General features: G+C 34.8%; 1 protein-coding gene across 1 annotated transcript in view; it reads right to left on the bottom strand.

Annotated features, from left to right (window-relative positions):
- Positions 1-22,265, bottom strand: part of MAN1A2 (mannosidase alpha class 1A member 2) — a 203,289-nt gene that overhangs the window by 60,392 nt on the left and 120,632 nt on the right. Inside the window, exons 7-8 of the mRNA XM_006161400.3 lie at positions 11,129-11,252; positions 6,376-6,469 (exon numbers count right to left, since the gene is read on the bottom strand). Coding sequence (XP_006161462.1) covers positions 6,376-6,469; positions 11,129-11,252 — 218 coding nt within the window. The remainder of the gene's footprint in view (positions 1-6,375; positions 6,470-11,128; positions 11,253-22,265) is intronic.

Raw genomic sequence — 22,265 nt, 5'->3', positions numbered from 1 at the left:
GGGATTTATCACTCAGCAGTCTGACTTTTTTATTTGAACCATTGAATCATGCGTTATCAATTCCTGAATTGGTCTTAAAAAGCATTCCTAAAGATCAATGATTCACATGATCTCAGCATGTCATTCATTTAATGGCAGGTTTCTAGCAGAAGCTGTATCTTAAAGTGTTTTTACAGGAAATTCTAGAATGAAAGTTAAGATAAAGCATCTTAGAATTTATTATTCATAAATATGACCTACATGATTATCCTATTAAATAAGTACAATCAGAACAGACAAAATAACAGAGGCATGGGGAAGCTAACTCACTTACCTATATTATTAAGCAAGAAAGTCAGGGTTAGCCTTCTAACTATGAATGGTATATCCATTCTATTTCTTCCACAATTTTTATTTTAGTAGATAAAATGTATTAAATCAGTAAGGACTAATTCCCTTTATTTTCCTCACTTTAATCACTAAATGGCATAGGCTAAGTATTATACTTAGAACACTAGTAAAATAATTTTAAAAAATTGATTTGCCTTTAAATCTAAATTCTTTACTATATTCTTTTAAATCTGTTGCCAAGTACTTTTCCTGAAGGTAATTACCAATAATTATTCTCTGTGATTGCTATGTGCATGTCACAGACATTATCATTACTCTAATTATAATACAGTTAGCCAAAGTTGAATTGTTAAATTTCAGTTCAATTAAATGTTTGTTTTGGAGACTATTTATAGATATGACAGATGTATATTGCTCAATGATAATACTGCAATTTGATATACTTTTCACACACTGATATAAAATACACAAAAACATTAAAAGGAACAAATTGGTCAATTTAGTAAGGACTGCAGCTGCTAAAGGGTTATCAGGGCAGCTCGCTAGAATTTTAGACCTCCTCTCAAAATAACCAATGAATGCTCTTCTATAACATTCTCAAAATTAATAACTGCTGAGAGTGGATGTACTATAAAATAATTTGAATTTATTTTGTGGGGAGGAAACAAAGAAGAATAAAGAGTTGTTACTTTTTAGCTACATTTTTTTCTTTTTTATTGCAGTGAAATATGTATAAAAGTTACCATCTTAATCTTTTCTCTTTTTTTTGAGAGATTTTTGCTATAGGGTGCATGCACTCACCAGAAAGACAGAGAGACAGAAAGTGAGAAATCACCCCTCAGGGGGGATGACCACACCACAATCCCTTCTCCATTCTCCTCTCGGGATCTTGGGCATGCACACACACATGCCCGGTGTGAGTTTAAGCCACCGGGTCTGGGACTCGAACCGTGGTCACTGCATGGGAGGCCAGCAACATAGCCATTATGCCAATGGCTAGTCCCAATTTTTAAGTGTGTACCATTCAGTGGCATTAATTATATTCAGTGCTATACAACAATCACCGTTACTTATTTCTAAAACTTTTTCACCACTGCAATTAAAAGTCTATAGTAAAAACTCCCCATTGTATTTCTCCTCTCACTCCAATCTACAGTAACCTCTAATCTTTTTTCTGTCTATAAATTTGACTAGTTTAGACATCTGATATAATAGAATCATACAATATTTGCTCTTTTATAACTGGCTTTTTTTCATTTAGCATAATGTTTTCAAGATTCGTCTATGGTGGAACAGGTATCAAACTTCATTACCTTTTATGGTTGCATAACATCCTATTGCATGTTTATGCCACATTGTGTTTATCCATTCAACTGCCGGACTTGGGTTGTTTCTATCTTTTGTCTGTTAATCATGTTGCTGTGAACACTGGCTACAAGTATCTGCCATGAGTCCCTGTTTTCAAATCTTTTGAGGATATACACAGAAGTTGAATTGCTGGGTCATATGGTAACTCAACAGCTAGCTTTTTGAGGAACTACCAGCTTTTCACAGAGGCTGTACCATTTTACATTCCCATCAGCACTGAACATTGGCTTCAATTTCTCCATGTCCTTATGAACACTATTTTCTATCCTATTGATTATAGCTATTCTGGTGGCTGAGAAGTATTGTCTCGTTGTAGTTTTCATTTGCCTTCCCTAATGATTAATAATGTGGCAATTGTACCACATTATTTGTGCCATGGCCACCATCTCAAGGGGTGGTTTCTCACTTTCCCTCTTTCAACTCTTCACTTACTCAATTCTTTCATGTACAGTTATCCCTCAGTAGCTGTACAAATTGGTTTCAGGATGTCCACAGAAACCAAAGCCTCAAGAAGCTCAAGTCCTTCATACAGAATGGAACAGTATTTGAACGTAACTTACACACATTCTCCAGTATGCTTTGAATCATCTCCGGAACACCTGTAATACCTAATACAATGCGAATGCTATGTAAATAGTACTTACACTGCACTATTTTTATTTGTATTTCTTTTTATTATTTTTTTCTTATATATTTTCTGTCCACAGTTGATTTCATAAATGCGGAACCTCTAGATACAAAAAGTCAACTGTACTTACTTTCCATTTCTTTTTTTTTTTAAAAAATGACTATTCATTTTGCCCATATTTTATAGTTTTTGTAACTTTGAGTTGGCATTTTGTTTTTTTAGAAAATTTACTTGTTTCTTTCTGAGAGAGAAGAGAAAGAAACAGACAGATAGAGACACTCTCAGTAGGGGCCTAATGCTGTGATGCACCCCCAAACAGCCCAGGTCATGAGCATACATGTACATACACAGTATACATGGGGAGGCTCCAGGACATGATCCTCGAATCCTCCATGTGGGTCCAGTTATATCACTGCTATGCCACCATGTGGCCCCACCATTGCCCATTTCTTTAATTGGGTTGACTTTTTGGTGTTACATTGTAGGATAAAAGTCTATATTAGAGTATAGATATAGACGTTTACCAAATACAATGTTTGCCAGTATTTTCTCTCATTCTGTGGGTTGTCTTTCTTTCTTATGATTATATCCTTTGATGCACAAAGTTTTCTTTTTTAATCAAACCTAATTTTATTTTTTTCTATCTCTTCCTCTGCCTTTGGTATCATATTAAAAAATCCAGTGCCATTCAAGGTCATGAAAATTTCCCCCTGCATTTTCTGAAAATTTTACTGTTTGGGTTCTTAAATGTAAGGTCACTGGTTTATTTTAAATGAATTTCTGCATGTGATATAAGGTCCATCTCCATTCTTTTTTACGTAGCTAGCGTTTTCTCAACACTGAGTACAAGTAGATGACAATTTATTAGTCAAAGAATAGTCTTGATTCTAAAGCTACATTGATTTTATTATTGGTGTGATGAAGTGGAAAGAGAGAAGTCTCTGATAACCAGTGTATGGACATGCTACAGATACAGTAGTCTTGTAGTATTAGTACAGTGGCAGCACTCTAGACGTAGAGAACTGTCATCACATCACAGTCTCCAAGTACCATTTATCTTCATTAACAGCACTTTTAGAGCTAAACATAAACTTCTGTTTACTGTTTAGTTGTGCTTTGTTTTATCACAAATAAACTTTTCTTAGACCATTTTAAATTGAGATAATCATCTTTTTTGATCTTACAAAAGGTCTTAATATAAAAAGGATAAGAAAACTCTGTTTTCCAAATATGTTCACATTTCTTTCCTTAGGTTTGTAATTTACCTTTTAACTGTTATAAACTGTAGGAGGCTAACATCTATAGACAGTAAGAATGCATACCTTTTCCGTTACTGTTTTCTGCTTTATGTGACATGCTTAGATAAGGCTTTACTGATTAGGTATTCAACCATTTCTTGGTATTTTATGGATTCATCTTTTACATTTAAATAGTTATATCACATAGAATATATCACTGGCATAGGGTACAAGGCAGGATTGATCATAATTTTTTCACCAACGCTGTAATATTCCAAAATCTTAGTCTAACACTAAGAAATAAAAAATTTACAACAGAACTCACCCAAATTACTAAGTAGACATTCAATATAGTCACCCTTATCTGGAATAAGAAAAACTACACTTTTATATTTTAGAAATGTACTTTTCAAGGTTTTTTGTTTTTGTTTATTCAGAAAATATCATTTCCATTCAGTACAGACATTAGATCTTTATTTTCTTCAAAAGAAAAAGAAGAATGATCAGGTCAGCCGGTGGCGTGGGGTTTGGGGTAACGAACTCCCACATGGCTAAATGTGGCTTGAGTCCCAGACTAGTAGGTTTGAAACTCACACCAGGTGCATGTGTGTGTATGACCAAAATCCCAGGAGAATAATGGCACCAGCAGGTGGTGTGGTGGTCAAAATACTGGACACTCCCAGATGGCAGACCATGGTTCGAGTCCCGGACTTGGTGGCTTGCTTTCTCGCTTTCCCTCTCTTTCTCTCTCTCTCTCTGGTCAAATTCAAATAAATGGATGAATAAATAAAATTACATAATTTTTTAAAATTCTTTTTTTGGAGAGGTTTTTGCTATAGGGCACATGCACTCGCCAGAAAGACAGAGACAGAGAGACAGAAAGCGAGAAATCATCCCCCAGGGGGGACGGCCACACCACAATCCCTTCTCCTCCATTCTCCTCTCGGGATCTTGGGCACGCACACACACGCACCTGGCATGAGTTGAAGCCACTGGGTCTGGGACTTCAACCGCAGTCGACTACATGGGAGTCCAGCAACACAGCCATTACACTAACTGCTGGTACCAAAATTACATAATGCTTTAAAAAAAAAAAAAAAGATTCCCAGGAGAATGGAGGAGAAGGGATTACAGCCATCCCCACAGGAGGCAAGGGTGAGGGTGATTTCTCACTTTCCCTCTCATTGTTCTTTTCTGTTTCTCCAGTGAGCATGTGTACCCTACAGCAAAAACCTCTAAGAAAAAAAAATTTTAAGTAGAAAAGGAAAATGATCTACACATAAAGATTTTCAGGAGACAGGAAATGTATATAAGAGGATCCAAAAAAACTGAGATCTATTCTCAAGTTCAGGAAAGCCATAACTGCACTGACCAATCTATTCTTCTTTCACAAAATAAAGGACAATTTCCAAGAAAGGAGTCTAAAAGACAATTCTATGGCAGATGTTTTCCTACTCTTGATATTCATACCAGCACGTACTCTACTGACACACAAGCAGTGTTTTCAACACATAAAATTAAATGATTATTATTTTTGTCTCTTGCTATTTTATTATTTCACTAGACTCAAAAATAATCCAATTATTTTATTAGGGAACAGAGTTGCAATTTCTACTATTAATTTCAATTTTCGTACCTTTAAGGGAGAACAACATTGATAAACCCATACTTACTAAAATTCTGTAAGTTCTACATTTCCAGATTGATGATTATTTTTTTAAGGCAATTATTTCAAAAATAAAAGTACAGCTTTAGTGAAAAAAATTACCCCCTACCCAAAAAGATATTTCCTCCTCTAGCAGAAGGAATCACTTCTTTTACAGTTTCACCTAACAACTGGTACATTCCTCTACTGAAACATTTATATCCCAGCTACTTTAATTAAATGATTATTATTTTTGTCTCTTGCTATTTTATTATTTCACTAGACTCAAAAATAATCCAATTATTTTATTAGGGAACAGAGTTGCAATTTCTACTATTAATTTCAATCTTCGTACCTTTAAGGGAGAACAACATTGATAAACCCATACTTACTAAAATTCTGTAAGTTCTACATTTCCAGATTGATGATTATTTTTTTAAGGCAATTATTTCAAAAATAAAAGTACAGCTTTAGTGAAAAAAATTACCCCCTACCCAAAAAGATATTTCCTCCTCTAGCAGAAGGAATCACTTCTTTTACAGTTTCACCTAACAACTGGTACATTCCTCTACTGAAACATTTATATCCCAGCTACTTTAAAGTGTGTCCACCTATCCCGCTAGCCTGAAACTCCTTTCATTCAGGTTGGCCCCTATATATTCTTTCACCATTTCCAGTATCATTCAAGAACTTGGCACACAACCTAATAATGAATATCACGATACCATCTAAAATGAATGACTACACATAGCTCGTCCATGAGCAACTCCTCTTCTTTAGTCATGTCATATACTCACCTGTTTCTCATACTCCTAAAAATATCTACCCAAGCATGGTCTTATTTACATGAAGATTTGGTTTTATTATAAAGAGTGTAAAGCACAACTCTTCAAAGTACCATGTTGTATTTTAGCAAAATAACTTATACATACATGAAATAAAATACCCTTGCAAAACAGATTATTAATGTTTTCCTTTTATAAACAGGAAAACTAAAGCTATAAGAGATTCAAAAATTGCCAAAGGTAACAATACTAGTAGATTACTGAGCTAGACACTAACAGAGAGCTTCTAACTACACATGGTGTACTCTTCACTACATGAAACAAAGAGTTTTCAGACAAATACCTGTTTAACAAAGCATCAGTTGTACTAGGAACACTTACACTGACCCCAGCGCCCTGTTCTTGGGTTCAAATAATTTGGATAAAGACCATTTGGACGATCCATTTTCTGAAGTAGTTTCCGAATGTGCATGACCTGAGCATAATAAAAATAAGAATGCAATTAACAAAAACAAGTGTCATCAAAGCTTGACATTAATCTAGGTTTGTGCTTCTTCCTCATTCAGAACCTACACCCACAATAACAAAAGCAATATAAAGAGTACAGATAGAAATCATTTAAAATCCCAACGTTCATTACCAAGAAACTGCTATCGGAAATCTCAGTGACGAACATCATTCCAGACATACTCGAGATGTAAATATTAAATATAAGAGCAGAAATAACTTTGTACAAGTAGAATTTTCACATGACATTTGTATAAAAATATTAATTGAATTTAATAGATGAAAATAAAGTATTGAATAAAACCAAATTGCTGAATTTTAAATATTATTCCCACTATAAATATCCCTACATTCCTAACATTCCAATTTATAAAAGATCTAAGATTAAAAGGAGGAAAATCACAAAATATATGAACAGGCTAAGGACTTTAGCAGAGATTTATTTTGATTCCTTTCTAAATTGGTTAGATTTTGTAAGGTTTTCTAATGATAACCTTTCTTCCTATTTTATGACATGAAATATCAAGTAGCTCTTAATTTTGTCAAAAATGAAATTTGCACAGCTGTGTGATGGCCCAGTGGTAACACAACTGGACCCACCTGGGATTTGTTTCCTGGAACCTCCTTGAGCGTGTACATGTGCCCATGATCCACGCTGGCTGAGAATAAGGGGGGGAGCAGAGTGGAAGACCCTGCTCAAGTGCCTAACTCTCTGCTCTCCTTTCTGTCTCTCTCATATAATAGATAAACTTTTCTTGAAATGTCATTTGCAGTTGTGTTTCTTCTTGCTGCTTCTAAGTGAGTACTATGTGTTAGGGCTTCTATTTTAGAGATACCCATATGTTAGATTATCTGCCAGTCATAAATTTATTATTTTAATCACTTTATGATTTGTGTTTTTACTCTAATTAACTCTTGTTTTTTAAAAAAATATTATTTCTCACAGAGTGCATACACTTGCAAAAAACAGACAGAGAAGGAGAAAGCACTCCCCATGGGGCACGGTCATACGGCACACTCTTTGCCTTTGTTCTGTCATCCTGTTTGGGATTCAGGGCATTATTCACATATACCCAGTATGTTTTTCAAGCTACCTGGCAAGGACTCAAACCAGCGTCAATTGTGCAATACAGCTTCTTAAGGACTAGATCACAGGACAAATCCATCTCTTGCCCTTATTCCACAATCAGTTTTCAACTACGTATCATCAGCTCTTTGTTGTTTTTCATTTTATTTTATTAGCTATAGAAACATAGTATTTTGAGTCTCAATTTGTTTCTTTAGCACTATAGCCTTTTTGCATCATTTTATTATTTTGTTTTTTAGTTCTAATTTTATTGGATTAAACTTCTATTATAATATGAATTACTCACAGTGATGTTTTCTTTTGACTTTTTAAAATACAAAACTAGGTTATTTATCGGTCTTTTACATGTTATAGAATCCTGCTTTTGTTTCTGCTGTATATTTGCATAACTGCCATGATTTCTCTGGAATACTGGAGTACTATCTAATATCCTAGGGTCTATGTGTTCAAGCAGGATAAAAGATAAGAATTCTCAGGGGGCTGGCAGGTGGCGTAGTGGTTAAGAGCACTGGACTCCCACATGGTAGACCACAGTTTGGCGGCTTGCTTTCTCACTCCCCTCGCCCCCTTATTCTGCCCCTTTCTGGCCAAATTAACAATAAATAAATAAATAAAGTTAAATCAAATAATTCTTTAAAATAAAATCTTTCTAAAAAATAAAAGATAAGAAAACTCTACTGGGGCTGTGGGCAATTGGATAACCTAAGCACTGATCTAATTTGCAGCATTAACAGGAAATACCAAGAATCTGGTGACTTTCTTTCCCCAATAAGGATTTAGAACAAGAGTAGTAAGCAGACTCAGTAACCACGGAAGAATTCTTTGTTTTTGTTTTTTTTTTTTTAATTTTTTTTGTGTGTGTGTGTTCCCTTTACTGTCACATGTTTATAACATTAAGTTACAGCCTTTCCTTCCTTTAATGCTGTTGATAAATGCTTTGATGGCCTTTATTATTTTTGCTGTTGCTATTTGCTCAGGACAGACAAAATTCTGTGATCTGGCTCGATTTTGCAGTCTTTACCTAAAAATTCTTAACTGATGACATATTTCATACATAGAAAGGGATAAGTATAGATTCTACTCCAGTTTTAAAAATCTAACACTACAAATATCTTTGATGATCTGTTTACCTCTACCTATTTACATATCACTGCTTTCATCTTATATGTATTTATAGTCTTCAATTTCATATTCATTATTATCCTGACTTTATTAAAGCCATTTCTGAATCCTTAAACAATACATTATTTAACTCTTTTGAACTATATAAAAGTATCATACTGTTTTAATGGATAAATATAAGCATTATTTATTTTCACTATATTTATTTCACTATATTATGTTGTATTTTATTATAAATTGCTAATACAAAGTTTCTGTGCATCTGATATAAATGTTTATACCAAAGAATGAAATTCTGGATTACAGGATATATATATTTTTACTAGATAATATTTTTATTTCCTATTTTAAAAATCATTCTTTACCCCGAGGGTATATGCTTCTTATTCTAAAAGTATAAAAGTTTTATATTTTAAAATTAGTCTTTCAGGGTCAGCAACTGGTTAAGTGGTTAGTGGTTAAGGTGCTGGACTCCACATGGCCGACTGTGGTTTGAGTCCTGGACCTGGCAGTTTGCTTTCTCACTTTCCTTCTCTTCCTCCCTCCCTCCCTCCCTCTCCCTCTCCTTCTCTTTCTCCCTCTCTCTCTCTGGTCAAATTAAAAAATAATGATAATAAATAAAGTTAAATAATGATTCTCAAAAATTAATCTTTTAATCCTAAAATTTTTATAATCCATAATATTATCTTGTTATAACAAGTTTAACATGAATGTTGGTCTGTTTAAGGGCTTTTTATCCAGCTCATCACTATTGGTCTCTTTGTCTCTATATTACACTGTTAATTTTGATAATTAGGTAAATGCAAATGTATCGAAGGTGCTTTTCCTCAGAAGTTTCTTGATGTTTCTCTTCTATACACATTCTGAAAGTGTCTTGTCAAATTCCATTTCAACAAAACAAAAAAATGCCCAGTAGGGATTTGACTGACATTAAAATTAATACTTTAGAACAATGTGTAGATGAATGAAAATTTGATTATATTGTTTGCCTAAACATGAATATGATACATCTCCATTTATTTAGGTCTTCCTCAGAGTCTTTTAATAAAGTACTGAACTCAGGCCAGCAGAAGGTGTGATGTTTTAAGGTGCTGGATTCCCACATGGCCACCCGCAGCTCATGTCCTGGCCCCGGCAGCTTGAAAATCATACCAGGGGTATGTGTGCATGTGTGCCTGAGAGGAGAATGGAGGAGACAACATGGTCACCCACCATAGAGGGTGATATCTTACTTTCCCTCTCTCGCTCGCTCTGCTCCAGTGAGCACATACACCTCATGGCAAAAATCTTAAAAATAAATAAATAAAGGATTGGGGCCAGCAGTTAGCATAATGGCTATGTCACTGGACTCCCACTTAGTCGACCGTGGTTCGCATACTGGACCCAGTGGCTTAAAACTCACGCTGGGTGCGTGTGCGTGCGTGCCCAAGATACCGAGAGGAGAATGGAGGAGAAGGGATTGTGGTGTGGCCATCCAAGGGATTGTGGTGGTGCCATCCCCCCTGGGGGGGGGCGGTGATTTCTCGCTTTCTATCTCTCTGTCTGTCTCTGTCTGTCTGGCGAGCGTACGCGTCCTATAGCAAAAAAAAAACTCTCCAGAAAAAGAAAAAAGAAATAAATAAAGGATTGAACTATACCTTTTGTTAGATTTACAGGAAGCTTATATTTCTGTTCCCACCATATGAGTTCCTTTTTATAAAATGATATTTTATTTCTTTTTGTACTTATTAAATTTGTACTTCTAGTAGTTCAAATATGACCTGTCTTAATATAATAGGAGGGTAATTATGTAGTCTGTGAGTAATTATTATTTTCTTTCTTCTTCTTCAATTCTTAAAACTTTTGTTTGGGGACTAGCAGTTGGCATAATGGCCATGTCGCTGGACTCCCATGTAGTCAACTGAAGTTTGAGTCTCAGATCCGGTGGCTTAAACTCATGCTGGGCACGTGCGTGTCCAAGATCCCGAGGAAAATGGAGGAGAAGGGACTGTGCCATGGCCATCCCACCTGGGGGGTGACTCCTCGCTTTCTGTCTCTCTGTCTCTGTCTGTCTTTCTGGCAAGCGCACGTGCCCTTATAGCAAAAACCTCTCTCAAAAAAAAAACTTTTGTTCACTTTTTTTTCTTGCCATGCTGGCTAGGAGCTTACATACAATTCCTAATAGTATTGGCAATAAAATTAAAAAAATAAAAACTTAATTAGTGGTTACAACTTCTCAAATAGTAACAATAAATATTTTAAATACGTTCTACATAGATAGGAAGGACACTTCTTTGGATAATTATTTTTTTAAAAAAAGATAAAGATTAGAGGCCTGATAAAAATTTATTTAGGAAGTCAAATAGTTTAAGCATTAATCAAGTCTCTGGGAAAATCTTCAAGCACTCCTTTATAACCAACACAGAAAAGAAAACTAACCTTTTTGTAGTAAACCAGGTCCCCTGTCAAGTAGCTGAGGTGGACAAACTCCATATGCAGTGTACCAAATTCAGCCAGAATGCTGCTGCCTGCAGATGCCCAGCCCCAGTTTCGCCCTACTCCACTGAAGGAAAGGGAAGATAAAAGGAAACAGGATTGGGAAAAGATCAAGATTTTTTTTAAATGAATACATAAATTTTAAATAAATCTCTTATAAATATTAATTCTAATGCAATAGCTTATTTCTATCTAAATTTTATTATTTAAAATTTCTGGATGGGTAATACACCCATGTTTTAAAGACCCTTTGTATTTCATCCATCCTCACCATCTTTCATTTCACTAGGTCCCACTAATATTTTCAGTAGTTTATAAATTTATGGGAAATGAAATTAAAACATGAATTTGGATGCAAAAAAATTCTGAAAGTCATGCATGGTTTTTTCCATAATATTCATTTTCTATGAATTTTTTGAAGACCCTCTACATATTACCATAGAATCTGTTATGCATACAAAACCAATCCAAATATATATTTTTATTTTCTTCTTCTCTTAAACAAAAGATATCAAACTATACCCACTGCTCTGCATTTAATGTTTTATTCTTAAAAATGCACCTTAGTGGTCTTTCCATGTCAGTTCATGGTTTTTCTCATTTTGTTGTTTTTACAACTGCACACAATTTCATGATATTAATGATTTTCGATGGAAATATCCCATCCCAGAGGAACATGAAAGTGTGAGAGAGCATTTCAGTTATCTCAAATCTTGCAAGTGCAATTTGCATTATTATGCTAGAATCAAAGCTATAAAATATGCTATAATCATCAGAACAGTGTCATCATCAAGACCTTTCCTGCCCCAAATGCTGACAGTGCCTATGTGAAAATTACAGCTCTACTTAAATAGACAGTTTATTCAATTAATCTGCTACAGATAGTCCCTTGGGATATTTCTAGTGTTTTGTTATTATGACAATTTTTATAGTGAATAAATTTGTATATATTTCATTTGTTCAGATACTAACTGTAAGATGTGTTCTTGCTTTTTTTAAAAAAAAATGTGTCTTGTAATTTTTTATTTAAAGCTAGACCATACAAATGAAAAATTGTATTTGTTTTGGATAATGTTATTGTTAGGAAGGTTACATTTCTTCGCAAACAGAAGTTACCTGTAATCTGAAACAGGCAGATTACCTTGGTTTTAGGCTTTGTTAAAGATACTCAATTGCAATTTTATCCCTCCTTCTAGACAATGGCCCTGTGGGAACTCACTTGATAGAGATCTTTACCTAGGCCATTTTATCTTGACAGACTTAAATACTAACCACTGTCTCTCAGGACCATGTGGTCGTTAAACTTTCTCCTTAACCCCCTTTAGGATCCTTTTGTAATTTCTGCTGTGTTGCTTTTCAGTCGTGTGTAATGTGTGCGCAGTTATGGAATTATCAAAGACTTAAGGGAATTTTGTACAAAAACTTGGGGGCTTTTTCTCTGAAATTCCTTCCTGAGATTTTTTTGTCCCTCATCTCTCTCACAACTCCAAGACCTGACGATTGCTTCCTCTGCCTAAAATTACTGCCACTTTAGGCTTACCCTCAATTGTTCCACACAATTTAGAACATGTACACAGGGAAAAGGCAATATTTATATAGAGATGACCTTCTTCCAAGATCACAGCCCCGAAGTCCTGCCTGAGTTAGTTGCTCTGCAATGACTTCCAAATCATTTTACTTTATATATTTTGTCTAGCTTTTAAGATTGTTTTTGGTAGGAGGGTAGTCTGATAAAAACTATTCCATGATTGGAATGGAAAGCCTAGATTAATTATTCAAGCAGTTTATGAGATTACTCCTATAAAACTCCAAACTATTCACAAGAATCTTTTCTTACTTTTAGGAGAAAGTAAAAATACAAATCTTGGAGCTAGCAGGTGGTATGATGGTTAAGGCACTGGACTCCCACATGACTAAACACGGTTGAAGTCCTAGACACAGAGGCTTGAAAATCACCGGGCACATGTGAATGAATGCCCAAAATCTTGACAGGAGTAGGGACTTCGGCATGGCCATCCCCCCTGGGAATTGATTTTCACTTTCTCTCTCATGTTCTGTCTCTCACTGGCAAGCACACACACCCTATGGCAATAAAAAAATTTCTTTTTAATCTTTTCTTATCTCACATCCCCCTGTATACTAGTAATTCATTTAATATGCTAAATGTTTTGTACCTATGTTGAAAAAACATTAAAATAGACATCAAGACATATCATCACCTTGTTAAAAGTTGCTTCATTATTTGGTGCTATTTTTACATTATCTTTGAAAATACAGAAGCCAAATAATCACTGACAGATGAGAATCAAAGGACTAAAGATACAATAATTGTATAAGGCAGTCATTAGTTTTACAAATATTAAGTCCCTGCTGTGCTATAGGATAGTGACAAATCTCTCATAATGAATAAGACAATTTTAAATAGTGATAGTAGCTATGAAAAAATTAAAAGAGGGACCAGCAATTAGCATAATGGCTATGTCGCTGGACTCCCACATAGTTGACCGCAGTTCGAGTCCTGGACCTGGGAGCTTAAACTCATGCCGGGCACGTGTGTGTGCATGCCCAAGATCCCGAGAGGAGAATGGAGGGGAAGGGATTGCGGCATGACCATCCCCCCTGGGGGGTGATTTCTCACTTTCTGACTCTATGTCTCTCTCTTTCTGGTGAGCACATGTGCCCTATAGCAAAAAAAAAACCTCTCCAAAAAATAAGAAAAAAAAAATTAAAAGGGAAATAAGATATCGAGTAAGTAGGGATAGAAAGTGAGTTACAACAAAGGTTCTTTATGTATTTTATTCAGAGAAAGGGATTCCAAAATGACACAATTTGAACTGAGACTTGAATAATAAGAAGTTAGTGATGAAGAAATGGAAGAGAACTCCCTGCAACAAAAAGAACAAATGCAATGGCCTTGAGGGAAAGGAAGGGGACTAATGTGGTTAGAGCCCACATAGTAAGGAAAAATGAATAACACAGAATAAGGTTAGACGGCTAAATACAATCTGGACTGTGCAAAAATTCTGTAGGCTGTGATAAAATTTTGGAATTTTAATTTTAAGTATGATTCAAAATCATGGAAGACTAAAGAATATGACAGAAAATTTAATAGTGAAACATATCATTTAGAAAGATTACCCAGATTTCAGCCTGTCAAATGGATTAAAGATTAAAATATTTAAGTACAAACACAAAGCCTGGAAAGTACAACAGGTGGGCCAGTCAGTGGTATGCTGGTTAAGATGGCCAGATCTCAACTGGTCAACTCTGCAATTTGAGTTCTGGATTTGGTGGATTGGAAAACATGCTGGGGATAAGTGCATGCGTGCCATAAAGTCAGACAGGAGGATGAAGGAAAAGAGACTGTGTGTGGTGTGGCCAGTCCCCTGGAGGGTACTTTCTCACTTTCTCTCTCTCCTTCTCTCTTTGTTAAGCACATGCACCTTACAGCAAATTTTAAAAATACATACATAAGAAATAAATAACAAAATTAAAAAGCTTAAAAATTTAAAAAAGAGAAAGTCTAGTAGTTTACTAGTCTCTGCAATACCTTTCTGGCCAAAAGTCACAAAAAAAAAAATCTTACAGACAATATAGTCAGCCACTTCTGAAAATACTAAATAGTAAGTTTTTTATTCTTTATTTTACACATAGCCTCACAGGACATATCTAAAATATCAAATTTAATACCTACATATATTATAACAACTCAGAAAAGTAAATCCTTAGGCATAAGATACAACACTGCTGAGGGTAGAAAAATTCTATCTAAGAATGTGAAGTTGCCAAAACTCAAACAGATCATAATTTTATGCAAGCATTAGGGTTTCCTAACCAATCAAAACAAAAGATATAGATATTAAACTATATGTATTTTTATATACTCATGGAAGATGAATTAACAGAAAAAATTAATAAATACCAAAAAACAAAAATAAATAACCAAAAACTGTGATGTCTCTTTTGACTGACAATTGGTAAGAGGATTTTAGAAATGCTTGTTATACTTTTGATGATTTACACAGTAAATCAAACTAAGTACCCTAAAATCATACTACACTGGTTTAATAATGAATCATCTATATTATGGTTTGTACTTCATTCAAAGTCACTTGAAAATCTTTAATCAATATGTTTAAGAAATGGAGTAAAGCATTTAGTGAATTGCAACTATAAGAAAGTTTGTTAACATGTTATTGAACATTTTTTTTGAAAGGTTTTTGCTATAGGGCGTGTACACTTGCCAGAAAGACAAAGAGAGACAGAGAGACAGAAAGTGAGAAATCACCTCCCCCAGGGGGGATGGTCATGCTGCTATCCCTTCTCCTCCATTCTCCTCTTGGGATCTTGGGCACGCACACACATGCGCCCAGAGTGAATTTAAGCTACTGGGTCCAGGACTCGAACTGCGATCAACTACATGGGAGTCCAGCGACATAGCCATTATACCAACTGCTGGTCCCAACATGTTGTTGAAATTTATGCCAATGATAGGAATAAAAAAAGAAATTAAACCACTCAGTACACAGGTTTAAATTGTAATATCCTGATTTGCAAGAATAATTTTTTGATGAAACTCCTGTTTTCAATGACATCTATATATATGTATTGCATATAATAGTGGAAGGAAACTGAGAAGTGCTATGATTTTACATCATCTAAATTGGAATATTAAAAATAGATTTTATTTTCTATGTGAAATATCTAATATTTCTAGAAGCAAAGTGGTGGCATTTGTGAAAATACCTAGTTTAATATCTATACAATAATGTATAAAAATCTACAACTTAGAATATCCTGTATGTAAGCAGAACGTTTTTCTTTTTTATTAATTAATTTTAGTCTTATTATGGGGCACTTGTGCTTGCCAGAAAGGAATTGAGAGAGAGAGAGAGAGAGGAGAAATCATACCCTAGGGGGTTTGCTATGACAGGTCTATAAGTTATCTTTACTGTATGGGTCATAAACTTCTTTACCAAGTTATGATTCTTCTGAAGTTTTAATCCACTGTTCCAAGTGTTCAAAAAGATTTTCCTTACTTTGTAGCTGATAATTTTATTAAAGTCCTTCAGTATTCTTACAGTTTTGTTAATTGATCATTTTTCCCCCAGGAAAGCATGATGGGTAATTAATTACAATTTGCCTCTGATTTATCATATTTACTTTATCCTTTCTTTTCCATTTTGCTATTGTTAAGACTTCCAGAAAAACGTAAACTAGTAATCTTGGTTTTTATTTTAGTGTGATGTATTAGACTTTTCATTAAACCAACTTTTTACAAAGACTGTACAACTTCCAGGCTTTGTACCATATCTGGAAAGCCTTTTGCCTGCTAAAGTAGATAAGTAAAAGCTTTCTCCATGTTTTCCTCCACCATTTTAAATAAAAAAAGAATACAAATAAAAATAAAAGATTAAACATGTCTGAAGTGAACCTAAGAAATGTCCAGAATCTACATCAATAAAACCATATATCTATACAGACATAATATAAGGCTTGTTGTGGTTTATGTGTATGAGAGAGAGAGAGAAAGAGAGAGAAAGAGAGACAGAGAGCGCCATGTAGGATTGGAATGGAGGAGGCCTTTTTTTTTTGGTTTTTTGGTTTGTTTGTTTTTGAGAGGTTTTTGCTATATAGGGTGCGTGCGCTCACCAGAAAGACAGAGAGACAGAAAGCGAGAAATCACCCCCCAGGGGGGATGGCCACGCCGCAATCCCTTCTCCTCCATTTTCCTCTCGGGATTTTGGGCACGCACGCACACGCGCCCGGCATTGAGTTTAAGCCACCGGGTCCAGGACTCGAACCGCGGTCGACTATATGGGAGTCCAGTGACATACTTACGTTAACTGCTGGTCCCTGGAGGAGGTATTTTTGACAGGGTCTCACTATATAAAACTTCCTATTCCAGCTTCCCAATTGGCAAGGATGTCAAGTAGATACCACATACCTAGCCTGCCTAAGTTGGGCTGGGAACTGAACATGGGCCTCCTCTACGAACTCAGCCACCATGCAGTAGCACCTTTTTGTTTGTGCCACCATAGCTGGGGCCATAAAACAAGATTTTAATAAATGAAAAGACATAACCTAATAAAAGGAAAGGAGGTTCCTTAAATTAAAACCCAAAGTTAATGCAAACCCAACTACAATATAAATGATCCAAGAAAAAAAGGAGTAACTAGATATATAAATAACAATAATTCCTAATATCATATGAAAAAAATAGACATGAGAACAGCTAAGAAAAATTCTAAAAAATGGGACATAGCAGAGACTAGTAAAACTGGAGAGTAAAATGACAGCATTATAATAATTAAATCAATAAACTAGAGTTAGAATAAATACACTAATAAATACAACGGAAGATAATCTGGAAAACAAATTCACATTTATATGAAAAGACTTTTATACTTAATTACATTTTATAAAATTATTGCCTCAGTGAGAAATGTGATTTAATAAGTAGCACCCCAGCAATAATTTAAACAAGTTTTTTAAAAAATAATAAAGCTCAATTTCTATCTTCCTTCTTACATCACAATAAATTCCAATTGTATAAAAGAAAAAAACATTGCACAACAAAAACATAGAAACTTATGAAAAAAATTATCCTAAAGAGCAAAAAAAAGGACAAAGTCTAATTTAGCTAACATATAAAAAGGTCATAAAAACCGATTTTTTAAATGTCCAATAAAAAACACGAAAAGCTGTTCACTGAATAATATACCTAACCTCACACAAAAGTCAATGAGATGGAAAATAAAATAAGATTTTATGTTTACCTACTTCATAAAGTTAAAATAATATTTCTAAAGTATTAAGAAATATTCTCAGATGTTTTTTCTGAATTTTTTAATTTCATTTTATTTATTTTTAAATTTTATTTTATAAAGCAAAAAGTTACAGAATTTTTTCCAGCAGAGAGCTTTACATTCTTTTGTCTGTGAAATGTTCCTTCCATTTTCCCCTTCCATCTATCCTCTACCATCTACTACCCTCCTTTACAGTCTCTGGTATCTAAATTTATCCTCTCTACTATTAGATCTAATTCTCAAATGCTTATTAAGCAAATGTCAACAGCATATCTTTGGAAGGCAATATCTACAAATATAAAAACTACATGTAACTCTTGATCCAAGATTTCTACCATAGTCACATCCACACATGTGTATGGGTATGTATACACGTACGTAGACACTTCACAGCATATGCAGGCTATTTCTTCTAGCACATCTTAATAGTGAAAAAATGAAAATAATGGTTCATTGAAGATTAATTTTAAATAAGGTACAGTATTTTCATATTGACATTACAAAATTCTCAGAAAAGAATGAGATAAGTAAACATAACTGTTGACATGAGAGAATTTTCAACCTACCGTTAAATGAAATTGACAAGAAAATAATTTATACACATAAAACATATTGCTTATATAAGTACAAGCCTAGAAGAATACCATGAAACTTTTAATAGACATTTTTCAGAAAGTCTAGGGGCTTAGAATAGAAGGCTTAGTTTATAACAAAAATGTGCTATTCCAATATATGTATAATCATCAAATACATGTATTTACTTTTCCAATTAAAAAATCTAGCTAAATAGAGGGGCCAGCAGGTGGCATAGAGGTTAAAGCACTGAATTCCCACATGGCCAATCACTGTTAAAAACCCAAACCTGGTGGCTTGAAAATCACACTGTGCACATGTGCATGCATGCCCAAAGTCCTGAGAGGAGAATGGAAGAGAAGGGATTGTGAATGTCATCTCTGGTGGATGGTGATTTCTTCCTTTCCCTCTCTCTGTCTCTCTCTGGCAAGCATATGTGCCCTATGAAAAATAAAACAAAGTAACAAAAACAACTAGCTAAATAGAAGGAGAAAAGAAGCAAGGAAGGAGAAAAGGGAGAAATGGAAATAGAGGAAGGAATCTATTTCGTTGTTGCTTCTGCAGTCTAAGGAGAAGGAAGAAAAGATAATAAGAAAGTGAAATCTGATAACTACTTAGAAGCGATTAGCCAGTGTGATAAAACATGAATATATAATACAAAAAGTCATACTTTTATATGTGATTTTTTTCACTTAATACATCACAATATCCTTTTACAGAAATTCCCTCCCAGAACATCATTTCAAATGGCTCTTATTACTAGCCACTGTATAGACATGCCAAACTTTTGTATTTAATGTAGTTTATTCTATATTTATTAATATAAACAGCATCACTATAAACATCCTTACAACTAAATCTCTAAAAAATATTTATTCTTCAGCTTACTTCATTAAGATAAATTTCTACAACTGAAATTATAAAGTCAAAGGGCAGCAGACATCAAGACTTCTGAAACCTATTGTCAATCTGCCTTCCAAGATATTCAAATTTTCAACAGCTAAATATGAGTCTTAATTTCTTTACTCATGACAATCCTAAATAGCATTTCTCTTTTTTGCCAATTTACGAGGTATAAAAATAGAATAGTAATTTAAAATATAAATATTTTTATAACTAAAGTTCAAGTTGCTGTTATGGTGTGGATTATGGTTTGTCTCCCAATGTTTTATGCTATGGAATTTGATACTGTGAAGTAGTAAGTAAGGCCTTGGGAATAGTGATGTGTCCAGAGTGATTGCATAATTTTTGTATGTTTTTCAACTATTTCTTTAATTTATTTATTCATATATTCAGCTGCTTTTTAAATTATATTTTTAACAGTCTATAAAAGCTATTTATATATAAAGAATGATACCCTTCTATTATCAATACCACTAATTATTAACATTTTTTCCTAATTTGTTATCCACTTTGAATTTTGTTCCCAATATTTTCATAATGTCTTTAAGCTCAACTTGCTTGAAAATTTCAAGCAATATTTGTGGCAACTATAGATGCTGACAAAAGAGGAAAGAGGAATCCTAGGGAGAAGAGACCCAGATAGAGGAAGCTTCTAATTCTGTGTATGAACTCTGTTTCTGGCTGCCCTTTGACTCATAAATGCATAAAAATACATTCAAAGTAGCCCAGTTAAAGATAAAAGAAATAAACTGTGACAGAATTTGAAGTCTGAATCTGAGCTAATGACTAATGAAATCAATCTCTCTCACAAACACACTTCTTCAAATTAAAACATAATAAAGTCACCACAATATAACTTTTACAATATCCAAGCTATATTCAAACTATGATCCAACCTCATGTCAAATGAATGGTAACCAACTGAGACTAACCCTGAGATGACTCAGATGTTAGAATTACAAAGATTTGACAGCAGCTATTCTAACTGTGCTTGACAAAATATAGGTAAATATGTCCACAACGGAAAAGCAGATAGGAAATCTCAGCAGAGAAGCAGGATTAAAAAAAAAAAAAAAAAAAAATCAAGTCAATATTCTAAAAAAAAAAAAGTATTGGATGGACTGAAGAGCAAATTAGATAAACAAGAGTAAGAGTCAGTGGACATGAAGAAAAATCAATGAAACTTATTCAATCTGAAGAGAGAAGAAAAAAGGACTGACAAATATAAACAAAAGCTTTAATGACCTGTAGGACAGTAATAAAACTAAAATGTGAGTAATTGGATGTTCAAGAGAAAAGAAAAAATGAAGCAGAAAACTCCTTGAAGAAATACTGGCTGAAATTTTCTCATTACATTTAGTAATATAAATACAAGCTCGCCAAAGCCCAAGCAAGGTACATGAAGGGAAAAACAAAACAAAACAAAAAAAATGGGGGGGGGGCACATCTTAAATAGCTGAAAACTAAAAATAAAGAGAAAAAAAAGTATGTGGAGGGCATTATATAAATGCCCTTCAAAATGTTCATGGATAAGATAGCCAACAGGAAACATCTCACACATATATCCTTCACAGTGAAAACATAGTAATTATTCAGACACATTCCAAACTAAATGGAATTTCTAAAAAGAACACATCAAATCACCAGGAAAAGATAGAAAGTTGAAATGTTGAACATGAAAACTTGAGAAAAAGAACATAGAAAGGAAACTACCTGGCCAGCTGAGATTGGCAGGGTATAATCAGTGAAAATACTCCTTTTCTGGGAAAGGGTAAGCAAGAAATCTCTAATAGTTTCTGATACCACAATGGATGGTACTCCTAGCTCCCTGGGAGTCCAACTCTCCAAATGGCCCCAGGCCCAGTGAAGGGAAGTTCCAGAAACCCACAGGGCTGCATAACTCTAAGGAAGGATCTCATCCTGGTTAACCCCAACTCCCAAGACCCAAGCTATTTCAGAGCTGTACCATTCTGGTAACAAACCTACTGCTAGAGTAGCTAAAGTAAACTTGTCACTGAGAATGGATACCACATATGTCTTCAAATTCCTGACAACTCACTGAATCCCAAATCTATGTGAGCAGCTACAGCTACTAACCTAGCTAGAAGAATAGAGGGCCAAGCTCATGAGGCATTATATACTCCAGCACATAAAACAGACCAGTGCAGCAGGAGGAACACAGTTTCATCATTTCGAGAACAGAGCAACAGCTATAGTGAAACCTGCATCATGGTAATGACAGGGCTATTTCAAGGAACAGGTAGTCAAATACAGCAGTCTGTCTACTGAGTTTGGCTGATGCTATGGCACAGCACACAACCCTGATCACTCCGGTTTCTTCCTCAAAACCCCTCACAAAACCCTAAGCCCAGATCACACAGCAACTCCAGAAAAAAAGTTCCCAGCCTTCTTCAGGAGCCCTTGAGGTACTAACGGCCTCTGCTACAGTCAGGTAATAAGCACAGAGTTCACTACAGCTCAAAGACATAGACTCATGCCTACTACCAGAGCACACCAGACTCGGCTGACCCCCTACTCTTGACCAGCCCTGAGCCTAACACCAGCCGTAGTCACAGTATACAGGTCTCATCCCCAGTGAGGGCCTCTAGCCTTTGCAGCCAGTGATCCTTGGTAACTGCTACCTCTCCACTGCTGGGGATGACAGGCTCTCTAGAGACCGCAGACCCATCACCCCAGCTGCTACCACTTTCTACAATCAAGCAGCTCACTTAGTGATCCCTACACCCTAAACATCTGCACCCCTACTACTACTAGAATGTTGATGCACTTTAAGT

The sequence above is a fragment of the Tupaia chinensis genome, unplaced genomic scaffold, assembly GCF_000334495.1.
Source record: "Tupaia chinensis unplaced genomic scaffold, TupChi_1.0 Scaffold138517_1, whole genome shotgun sequence".
NCBI classification, from domain to species: Eukaryota; Metazoa; Chordata; class Mammalia; order Scandentia; family Tupaiidae; genus Tupaia; species Tupaia belangeri.
The sequence above is the reverse complement of the archived record's forward strand: the minus strand, read 5'-3'. Positions and strand labels throughout refer to the sequence as shown.